General features: G+C 38.6%; 1 protein-coding gene across 11 annotated transcripts in view; it reads right to left on the minus strand.

The window, feature by feature from the left end:
- AASDH (aminoadipate-semialdehyde dehydrogenase) overlaps positions 1 to 12,396 on the minus strand; it is a 47,532-nt gene that overhangs the window by 21,533 nt on the left and 13,603 nt on the right. For all 11 annotated transcript variants that reach the window (XM_009207047.4, XM_009207048.4, XM_009207045.4 and 8 more), the window contains one exon: positions 7,761 to 7,953. In XM_009207047.4, coding sequence (XP_009205311.2) covers positions 7,761 to 7,953 — 193 coding nt within the window. The remainder of the gene's footprint in view (positions 1 to 7,760; positions 7,954 to 12,396) is intronic.

Genomic DNA, 12,396 nt, shown 5'->3' on the forward strand with positions numbered 1-12,396 from the left:
GTACATAAAAATAATTAATACAAATTTTCCTTTAAAAATGTGCCTAAGTAAAACAATAATGAATAAAGATTGATAACAAAAGCTTTATTGAGGTATAACTGACATATAATAAACTATTTTAAGTATACAATTTAATATATTTTGATAGACATATATACTAGCAAAACCATCACCACAATCAAAATAATGAACATAACTGTCTTAGTTGATTCGGATTACTATAACAAAAATACTGTATACTAGGTAAGAAATGTAGTGCTCACAGTTCTGAAGATAGGGAAGTCCAAGATCAAGGTATGGGCAGACTTACTGTCTGGTGAATACTCTACTTCACAGATGGTACCTTCTTGTGTTCTCGCATGGTAGAAGGAACCAACAAGCAACCTCAGGCATCTTTTATAAGAGCACTAATCTCATTCATGAGGTTCCCACCCTCGTGACATAGTCATCTCCTGAAGGCCCCACATCTTAACAACAGATTGGGGATTAGATTTCAACATATGAATTCTGGAGAGACACAAACATTCAGATGACAGCAATATTCATCACTCCCAAAATTACCTGTGTACCACTATAAGTCTCCTCTCCAACTGGATCCCTTATCCAGACAACCACTGATCTATTTTCTGTCACTATAGATCAGAATAATCTTGTATAATTCCATTAATATAAATTATATATAAAATTATGAATAGAAATTATATATTCCATTTATATAAATGGAATCATAAAATACGTAGCCTGTTTTGGCCTGGCTTCTTTCACTCAACATAATAGATACAATTCATCTCTGCTGCTGAGTGTATCAACAGTTTTATTCCTTTTTATTGCTAAGTAGTATTCTATAGTACGGATCAGGACTGGGTTTCACTGTTCCATATAAAATTTAGGATCAACTTACTCATTTCTAACAAAAAAGCCTATTGGATTTTGCTAGAAAGTGTGTTTAATTTACAGATCAATTTGGGAAGAAATGCAATCTCAACAATATTAAAACTTCTAATCTATAAAGACAAAATATTATTTAGGTCTCTAATTTCTATCAATAATGTTTTATAGTTTTCAGTGTACTAATCTTGCTCTTTAGCTTTATTCCTACTTTATTGTTTTTGATGCTAGTGTAAATATTAATTTCATTTTTAGATTTTTCTTTAATACATATACATATAAATATATATGTACAAATATATACATAGAAATACAATTGATTTTTGTATATTGATCTTCAATCCCCCAACCTGACTAAACTTTATTATTTCTAGCAGTCCTCCTTACCACCGCCACCCTCCTACAAGATTTTCTATATACAGGATCACACCAACTGCATATAGAGAGAGTTGTACTTCCTCCTGTCCAACGTTAAGTACCTTTAATTTTTTTCCTTCTTGCCTTATTGTACTGGCAAAAACCACCAGAATGTTGAAGTGGCAAAGGCAAACTTGCTTGCCTTGTTCCCAATCTTAGGGTCAAAGCATTCAGTCTTCTATCAAGTATGGTGTCATATCACCTGTAGTTCTATTGTAGGTGCCCTTCTTCATATTGGGAAAGTTCCCTTCTATCTCTAGTTTGTTAGGAGCTTTCAAAAAAATTATAAATGGGTGTTAGATTTTGTCAAATCCTTTCTCTGCATCTATTAAGATGGGTATGTGCTTTTTGTTCATTATTCTTTACATAGTGTATATCACCAATAGATTTTTGGATGTTAAACCAAACATGCATTCCTGGGATAAATCCCAAATGGTCACCTTTAAATTTACTAAGACTTGTTTTGTGGCTTAGCATATGACTTATCCTATGAAATGTGCTTAAAAAGAATTCTGCAATCATTGGATAGAGTGCTCTATATATGGCATTTAGTTGATAATGCTGTTCAAGTCTTTGATACTAGCTGATTTCTGTCTAGTTTTTCAATCAATTATTGAAAGTGGGATGTTAAAATCTCCAACCATTGAGTTGTCTATTTATGTTTTCAATTTTATCCATTTTTGTTTCATGTATTTGGAAGCTAGTTTTAGGTGGATATACATGTATAATTGTTAAATCTTATTGATATAACAATGTATTTACTGATGTACTGACAATCTTATCCTTATAAAATTGTCATTGTTGCTTGGTTTTGTTTTTGTTTTTGTTTTCTTTGCTAGTACATTTCTTTGCTAGTAACCTGCCTGGACTAAATCCATGAAGTCTGTCTCCCCTCATATATGTGGCCACTGATGTTGCTGCTTAGTTGTTTATTAAAAAATATATGTTCTTCTTTTTATTTTTTGTGAGATGGAGTTTCGCTCTTGTTACCCAGGCTGAAGTGCAGTGGCGCAATCTCAGCTCACCACAACATCCACCTCCAGCCTCCCAGGTTCAAGTGATTCTCCTGCCTCAGCCTCCTGAGTAGCTGGGATTATAGCCACCCGCCACTATGCGTGGCTAATTTTTTTGTATTTTTTTAGTAGAGACGGGGTTTCACCATGTTGGACAGGCTTGTCTCAAACTCCTAACTTCAGATGATACTCCCACCTGGGCCTCCTAGATTGCTGGGATTATAGGCGTGAACCACTGTACCCGGCCTTATGTTATTTATTTATTTATTTATTTATTTATTTATTTATTTATTTTTGAGACAGAGTCTTACTCTGTCTCCCAGGCTGGAGTGCAGTGGCACTATCTTGGCTAACTGCAATCTCGACCACCTGGGTCCAAGCGATTCTCCTGCCTCAGCCTCCTGAGTAGCTCCAAGTAGCATAACCTCAGCCAGGAACATGCTTATCCCACCACCACTGCAATCTCAGGCTAGAAGAGCTGTTGACCTCTCAGGCTAAGGAGCTGTAGGCCTCCCTACTGGCCTACTTCAAGATCATCATTTCCACAGATGCTGCAGCTGGTCATGGGCATTAGTGACTATTATGAATTAAGTGAGCCCCTTCAAACAGACAGAATCTGTGTGTTGACTGAATTGGGGTGGGGAGGATAGGAGCAGACCCATACCAGAATGCCACAAAGTTCCACTATTTTTACACAAAATTCAGCAGTTTTCAAAAACAAACATTTCTAAGATTGCTATATGTCTTTGGTTGATTTCCAAATGTTGAAGTATTTGTTTGTTTTTTTTTCCATTTTGTCCAGCTTTATAGTTGCTTTTTTTGGGGAAGATAATCTGCTAATCTCTTCACTTGGCCAGAGCCAAAAGTCACATGGGAATAAAGATTTTTAAATTGTTTCTCTCAATAAAATCCATATGGAGTTGTAACAGATAACTTGAATTTTAATTCAGAAAAATGATTTAAGGTCATGGCTTGTCAAAACATATACATAGTAGAATGACTCTACACCCTTATAGGTACTTATGTCCCAGTTAAGATTCTGGTTTTTAGTAATAAATTATGATGGCAACACTATAAGGCATCCTAAATCATGCTCTTAACTGTTATGCCAAGAGGTTTATCATAATGAAAATCTCTTGTCAAAATAAGGGCTAAAATGGTCCTGGCTCTTCATTTTCACTAAGCCAGATTTCAATGTTGTGGCCTAATTTCTGGTGTTAAGGATAATATCAACTTTGAAATCAACAAATAAATGCACATCTATGAATACTCAGCAAAATAAAAAAATGGAGGCCGGATGCGGTGACTCACGCCTATAATCCCAACACTCTGGAAGGCCAAGGAGGGCAGATCACTTGAGGTCAGGAGTTCGAGACCAGCCTAGCCATGCTGAAACCCTGTCTCTACTAAAAATACAAAAATTAGCAGGGTGTGGTGGCACTCACCAGTATTCCTAGCTACTCAGGAGGCTGAGGCAGGAGAATCACTTGAACCCAGGAGGTAGAGGCTGCAGTGAGCCAAGATCACACCACTGCATTCCAGCCTGCATGACAGAGGAAGATTCCATCTCAAAAAAATAAAAAATGAAAAATAAAAAAATGGAAATACTTTTCAGATACTCATAAACTGAAATGATAAATTGAGGGGCAGAATATAAGTCAACATCCTTTGCTAGTAAATCATTCTAGACATACAAAAATGAGACTTAGCAGATAATAGAAAAAATAGGGAATGTTAAAGTTTCTTCCAAGTTTATTAAGGAAAAACTCAGGAAAAATGGAAAACATTATTATGCTGACATGTTCCTAGGTATCAACCTAATATTTTACTCTAAAATGTTTTACTTTTAGACCATGCCTGGTGGCTCATGCCTGTAATCCTAGCACTTTAGGAGGCTGAGGCAGGAGGATTGCTTGAACCCAGGAGTTCAAGACCAGCCTGGGCAACACAGGGAGACCCCGTCTCTACAAAAGATTTAAAAAATTAGCCAGGCATGATGATATGCACCTGTGGTCCCAGCTACTCAGGAGGCTGAGGTGGGAGGATCACTTGAGCCCCAGATGTCAAGGCTGCAGTGAGCCGTAAGCGTGCCACTGTGTTCCAGCCTGGGTTGACAAAGCAAGACCCTGTCTCAAAAAAAAAAAGTTTTAAAGGGCATCAAGTTTAAATAATACAACTTTGTTACCCAGAGTATGTAAATAAAAAATGTCCAAATATATTTCAGGTTTGTGATAAACCAAAAATCAATCCTTTCTTTCCCAAGAAACTCCTTAATTCCTGAAACAAATAAAAGAGGTCTTTAATTTCCTCCAAAACTTAGTCCATTTCACTTTGGGGACCTTCTTCTCCCACAGTTACTCAAGATATTCTATTCTTTTCAATTTTCAAAGCTTTAGTAGCATGTGTTTGACAGCTTTTTTTGTTTGTTTGTTGGTTTATTTTAGACTGAGTCTCGCTCTGTTGTCCAGGCTGGAATACAGTGGTGTGATCTTGGCTCACTGCAACCTCCACCTCCTGGATTCAAGAGATTCTCCTGCCTCAGCCTCCTGAGTAGCTGGGATTACAGGTGTGCACCACCATGCCCGGCTACTTTTTGTATTTTTAGTAGAGATGGGGTTTTGCCATGTTGGCCAGGCTGGTCTTGAACTCCTGACCTCAGGTGATCCTTGGCCTTTCAAAGTGTTGGGATTACAGGCGTGAGCCACGCCTGGCCTTGACAGCTTTTAAGAGCCCTGCTTCATGTCCAATTAGGTCTGGGTAAGGTTTTTATTTGTAAATACAATATATATAAGGACCACTTTAGTAAATAAAAAAGTGTACATTATATTAAAGCAAAAATCCTTGATGACTTATATATCATTTGAAAGAAACTGGACTTAGGAAAGAAAAGATGAACCTGACAACACAGCTAAAATTCAGAATAAGAAAAGGCATGTACCTTACACAAAAGAAAGGACAGCCTGTCAGTTTCTATACCGCTGCTCCTTACTCAAACCAAGTCAAATGTGATCCACTGATATTTCCAATAACTATTGTGAGATAAATAAAATCACCATGAAACTATATGCAAAATTTGTCACGTTCTTGGAAAAGAGTAAGTTTCTATCAGTTTCTCAGAAAAATTTGATCCCAAAAAGGTTAAAAACAACTGCTAAAGTAAATTTATCTGAGATAGTGCTAAAACATCAAACAAGGGGATGAGATTTAAAGAGGTAGAATTCACTGACCTGACATAGAAGCAAAGTCTCCTTCCCTTTTAGTAACTATCAGTTAAATCTGTCAAGGAACTTTGCAAACATCCCCTGAAAAATATGCTCTTTGAATTTTACAGGTAAATAAAACAGTTATAGTAAAATCTTACCCAGATCCACAGAATTCATGGAATGACTCACTAACAGATGAGAATTTATATCCCTTCACACCCAACAAGCCACACTGCTATACTCAGTTCATATCTATACACGAATTAGGATGAAAAACACATTGCCTTAAAAAAGTTCAAAGTATCAAATTTTGTTTTTGTAGCAGAAATTTAATATCCTCTCAATTATTGTTACCCTGGATAAAAACCTGATAATTTTAGTTTATCAAAATAGAAAGTGGAAGCTGGGCGTGGTGGCTCACATCTGTAATCCCAGGACTTTGGGAGTCCAAGGCGGGCAGATTAAGGAGTTTGAGGCCAGGAGTTCAAGACCAGCCTGGCCATCATCGCAAAATGCTGTCTCTATTACAAATACAAAAATTAGCCGGGCATGGTGGTACATGCCTGTAATCCCAGCTACTCGGGAGGCCAAGGCATGAGAATCTCTTGAGCCTGGGAGACAGAGATTGCAGTGAGCTGAGGTCGCACCAGTATACTCCAGGCTGGGCGACAAGAGTGAGACTCTGTCTCAATTAAAAAAAAAAAAGACAATGGAAACTAATAATTAAGATGCACATATGCACATAGGTACATGAATATAACACACCATATTCTGAATGTTTGTGTCTCCCCCTCAAATTCGTATGTTGAAATCCTAACTCTCAGGCCAGGTGCAGTGGCTCATGCCTGTAATCCCAGAACTTTGGAGGCAGAGGCAGAAGGATCACTCGAGGCCAGGAGTGAGATCAGTGTGGCCAACATGGTGAAACCCTGTCTCTACCAAAAATACAAAAATTAGCCTGGTGTGGTGGCGGTCACCTGTAATCCCAGCTACTCGGGGAGACTGAGGCACAAGAATCACCTGAACTCAGGAGGTAGAGTGAGCCAAGATCACGCCACTTCACTCCAGTCTGGGCAACACAGCAAGACTCTGTTGAAAGAAACAGAGAGAGAAAGAGACAAAGAAGGGAGGGAGGGAGGGAGGGAGGGAGGGAGGGAGGAAGGAAGGAAGGAAGGAAGGAAGGAAGGAAGGAAGGAAGGAAGGGAGGGAGGGAGGAAAGGAAGGAAGGAATGAATTCTAAATTTCAGGGCAATGGTATTAGGAGGTAGGGCCTTTATGAAGTGATTAGGTCATGTAGGCAGAGACCTCATGAATGAGATTAGTGCCCTTATAAAACCCTTTCCATCATGTGAGGACCCAGTGAAAAGACTGCAGTCTAATGAATCAGTGAGTGGGCCCCTCGTGAGAGATCAAATCTCCTGATGACTTAATCTTGGACTTCCCACCTCCAGAACTGTAAGAAGCAAATGTCTGTTGTTTATAATCTACTCAGTTTATGGTATTTTGTTACAGCAGCCTGAATGGACTCACACACACAATCAGGAACTATGCTACACTGTCTCATTTAATTGTATTTGAGATGGTTATTATTTCCATTTATAGATAAAACCTAAGGCTCACGGCAGTTAAACACTTAACAAAGATATTTACATATTATGATATGCATATAATATTGCTAATTCTCTAGTACCTTTAGCTACTTACACTGTAGTAACTTAAGGCTTGTGTACCAGTCATATACTTGTGTACCTGCATGACCTAATCACCAGTCAGATACACATTTAAATAACATTTTAAAGGGCCAAATTTCAAAAACACTTGTTTCTGTAGGTTAATGTAAAGTATACTGATATAAAAATAAGAAAATCTATATTCCTAACTCGATTATAATTTAATGTACTTATACTAGTTTTTCATGAGAAACAACATACATAGATTTTAAGACAGAAGAGGCAGCCTATCCTTCTCAAATCCAACAAATCTGAGTCAAAGTCAAGGTCCTCTAGTTATTATAGTATGCACAAAATACATAATAAAATAATTTTCTAGGCAGAATTCACTTATCTTTTTTCATTTTCAAATAAACAAAAAAAAGTCACATCATGAGGAGATAACCCTTGATAACCTAACCAGATTATATTAATCCATTGTAAAGAACTACAGGAATACAAAATATTCTTTAAAACACTTGAAATATTGAAAAATGATAAACAAAACATTCACTGCTACTAAAATGTACCTGCAAAACAGTCACTCTATGATGGGAAAAGAGAACACTGGCTAATTTTGATGGGAGCAACTTGATGGAAGTTGGTATAATAAGCAGAGAGGCACCACTTGATAGAGCAAGAAATATTTCCACAACAGAAGGATCAAAGGTCAGAGGTGAAGCCAGAAACAAAACATCTTCTTGTGTGATGTCAAAAAGTACCCTAAGGCAAAAACAGAATGCAGTTATAAGAAACGTCAAACATTTAGTAAGCACATATCCTAAAAAAGTGTTCACGTGTTTATGATTATCAAGTTTCTGAATGTTGGCCAGATTTTATTCTTCTCTCTTAAATTAGGCAAAATAGTGCTATCAAAATTCAAGAAATCTTCTTCATAAAAGAAAGAATTAACAGCCATTTAAAGCAATATCCATGTTTTACCAGACATATTTTATCATCTGTGATGACTTTTGATGTGTCAATTTGGTTTGATTGAACTACTGCCCCCAGAATTCCCTCTCTAGTATGTTTCCCGTTAGGGAAGGAGACAAGGGATATTCTCTTGAGAGCTGAGGAACAGAAGGGAGGCTGCTGCTTAGCAGCACACACGCCTTCTTCAAGCAGTTATTCAATCAAACCCTATAGTCCCTAATCAGCTGATTTACTTAATCAAAAGCGAGATTATCCAGGGTTGGCTGAATTTACTTGGAAGGCCTTTAGAAGAGGTTTTAGGCCTTCTCTGAAGAAGAGATCCAAACAGCAGCTGGGTCTGCAATTAATCTCCCTTCCCTCCAATCTGATTTCACCTGGGACAGTCTCATGGCCACGGGATTCCAGCCTGCTTGTGATCACCCCTTCCTAACTGATCCCTATGGACTTTAGACTTGCTTAGCCAGCCCCCACAACTGTGTAAACCAATTTCTTATAATGAATCCCTGATCTAACTCCTGGTTCTGCTCCTCTGGCAGAATCCTTATTCTGTCATACTTATTCAATGATGCTTAATAGAGACTTCCGACTCCCCTTTCTATTTGGCATTTTCTTTCAGTATCTGAACAAAAAGCAGAATAAGAATATATGTGGTTAGGATCTTATAGAGCATGGATAGTCACTGTTGAGCCTATGACACTATTTCAATTTGAACACACAAACACCAATACATCTAAAAGCATCTTAATTTTAAAAGAGCATCAAATATGGTATAAACATTTTAAAAATTATAACCATGTATATGGTGTCTCAGGTAAAATAAAAACTCACTGTATGTTAAAGGTGTAAGTGCCGAAAGGCTGTGATACCTTTCCTCCCCATCATAAGGCTCACAGCCAACACTCTTATAAACAAAAGACAGTTTCACAACAGAAAAGCATGACAAATTAATTTAATAAAGGTTTTATGAAACATGGGAGGCTTCAGAATGAAGACCCAAAGACCCAAGGGAAAAGCGTCCATTTTAATGCTTAGATTCAATAGAGTGGACAGCTGTGTAGAAATGTGATTAGACAAAAAGGGAATGAGTAATAAACTGAGTGGGAAAATCCAGCAAGGCCTGTCCTTTTAAATTCCTGGCTTCTCTGCGTGGCATTTCTTCCTCCCATGTATAGGGCAGGACCCTTTCTGGAATGAGTCTTATGTTCTACTTTCAGACAAGGTAAGTAAGAGCAATTTCTTTACAGCCAGCTCTTACATGTAAAGGTTAGATTAATATTTCTATATTTCTAGATTTTTTTTTTTTTTTTTTTTTTTGAGAAAAGTCTCGCTCTGTCACCTAAGCTGGAGTACAGTGGCGCGATCTCGGCTCACTGCAATCTCTGCCTCCTGGGTTCGAGCGATTCTCCTGCCTCAGCTTCCCGAGTAGCTGGGACTACAGGCATGTGCCACCATACCTGGCTAATTTTTTTGAATGTTTAGTAGAGACTAGGTTTCAACCATGTTGATCAGGCTGGTCTCAAACTCCTGACCTCAAACGATCCACCCACCTCAGCCTCCCAAAGTGCTGGGATTACAGGCGTGAGCCACCATGCCCGGCCTCTAGGTTTTAAGACTATCTTTGAGGGAGAGGGTTCGGTTACTACGGCCTGCCTTGGGGAGAAAGGGAAGCAAGAGAAAGAAGGGCAGAAGGTCAGAAAGAGACTTTACTTCTGAAGTCCTTCCAATGTCCCAGTTCAAAGTACTCAGCATGACAAAGTGCCATACGTTGGGGTATCATTTTCTGAGCCCAACAAAGGCTACCCTCAAACTTCAAGTTTTAGAGGAATTATTCTTCACATACATTGTCTAGCTTCCTAATTAGGTATTCAGGGAAGAGCAAACTTTCTAACAGGCTTCCAACAAAGCTTAAATTCTGAGAATATTTTTAGTTTTTCAATTCTATGAACAAAAATGGGCAAGGTTACGCATGCATAGAGGATGAATGCTCCATGTAGTTCATTTCAAGAAAGCAGCTTAAGATGCATTCAATATAAGAAAAGTTGAAAAAAAAGAAGAGACAGATTTTAAAGGAAGAAAAAAAGTGGAACGCAACAAACATTTAAACATATTACTTGTGAAGCTTAGGTTGGGTATCTAATATATTGTTCCTCATTTTCCCAACCACCATATGAGGCAGGTGTGATTATGTGAGAACCTAACTCAGAACCCAAGTTGGTATGAAGATTATTTTAAGGAAAAGACATTTGAGGCTAGGCGCGGTGGCTCATGCTTGTAATCCCAGCACTTTGGGAGGCCAAGGCGGGCAGATACCTGAGGTCAGGAGTTCGAGACCAGCCTGGCCAAGATAGTGAAACCCTGTCTCTACTAAAACTACAAAAATTAGCCAGGTATGGTGGCGTGTGTGGGGAAAAGAAAGAGAGATCAGACTGTTACTGTGTCTATGTAGAAAGGAGTAGACATAAGAGACTCCATTTGGTTCTGTAATAAGAAAAATTCTTCTGCCATTGAGATGCTGTTAATCTGTAACCCTACCCCCAACCCTGTCCTTGCAGGAGACATGTGCTGTGATGACTCAAGGTTTAATGGATTTGGAGCTGTGCAGGATGTGCTCTGTTACACAAGTGCCTGAAGGCAGTATGTTTGTTAAAAGTCATCACCATTCTCTTAATCTCAAGTACCCAAGGACACAAACACTGCAGAAAGCTGCAGGGACCTCTGCCTAGGGAAGCTAGGTATTGTCCAAGGTTTCTCCCCATGTGATAGTCTGAAATATGGCCTCGTGGGAAGGGAAAGACCTGATCGCTCCCCAGCCTGACACCGGTGAAGGGTCTGTGCTGAGGAGGATTAGTAAAAGAGGAAAGAAGGCCTCTTGGCAGTTGAGATAGAGAAAGGCATCTGTCTCCTGCCCGTCCCTGGGTAATGGAACGTCTCGGTGTAAAACCCCGATTGTGTGTTCCATTTACTGAGATAGGAGAAAACCGCCTTAGGGCTGGAGGTGGGACGTGCTAGCGGCAATGCTGCTCTTTATGCACTGAAAAGGTTTATGGAGATGCTTGCATATGCACATCAAGGCACAGCACTTTTCCTTAAACTTATTCATGTCAGAGATCATTATTCATATGTCTTTCTGCTGACCTTCTCCCTACTATGACCCTATTGTCCTGCTACTTCCCCTTTTTCTAAAAGATGGTAAAGATAATTATCAATAAATACTGAGGGAGTGGGTCCTCTGTATGCTGAGCACCGGTCCCCTGGGCCCACTTTCCTTTCTCTATACTTTGTCTCTGTGTCTCTTTCTTTTCTCAAGTCTCTCGTTCCACCTGACAAGAAAAGCCCACAGGTGTGGAGGGGCAGGCCACCCCTTCAGTGCGCCTGTAGTGGGAGGCTGAGGCAGAAGAATAGCTTGAACCTGGGAGGCAGAGGTTGCAGTGAGCCGAGACTGCATTGCTGCATTCCAGCCTGGGCGACAGTGAGTCTCTGTCTCAAAAAAAAAAAAAAAAAAAAAAAAAGAGGACATTTGAGACTCAACAAATGCAGAAGAAACCTTCTTGGAGCTTCCCTTATCTGACTAAAAACAGAAACTTCTGGCAAATGAGGCTGCCATAAACTTCTTCTTCAGAGTAGTTTTTACTCCCAGGAAGACCAAGAGTAAACCTACCATAAATCCCCTCTCTGAAGACAGTGTTATGGCTGTGAAGAAGACAGAAAGACCACTGCACCTGCATACCCAAGTATTATCACAAACTTTCTTATCTCCTGTTTATTTTCCTGAAAACCCATTTGTCTTTCCAAAACAATTTATTTGTTCTTCCTATGAACAAACAAATTTTATGAACAAATAAATTTACAAATACATTTAAATGAACTTAATAAAATGCAATTCCATTTCTTTTGTAAAATGCTATATGCATAGGAATAAACTTTTTTTCTTAATCTGTCTTTTGTCAGTTTAATTCTCAGTCAGATACTGCATCACAGATAGTAGAGGAAAAGTTCTCCACCCCCATTTTAAAATGGAGAAAACTGAAGTTCATGAAGATTACGTAACTTATGCAAAGTCAAAAAAACAACTAATTTTTAAATGTTTAAAAAATAGTTATCCTTATCCAAGCCTTAAAATTAATCCCCTGATTTGAAAGATCTATCTAAATTAGACTTCAAAATTTCAATAAATGAAACCTAGTCCTTCCCTTTCTGCAGCTATCATACTCTGTGGAGGTAGTGCTGCCTCTT

The sequence above is a fragment of the Papio anubis genome, chromosome 3, assembly GCF_008728515.1.
Source record: "Papio anubis isolate 15944 chromosome 3, Panubis1.0, whole genome shotgun sequence".
NCBI classification, from domain to species: Eukaryota; Metazoa; Chordata; class Mammalia; order Primates; family Cercopithecidae; genus Papio; species Papio anubis.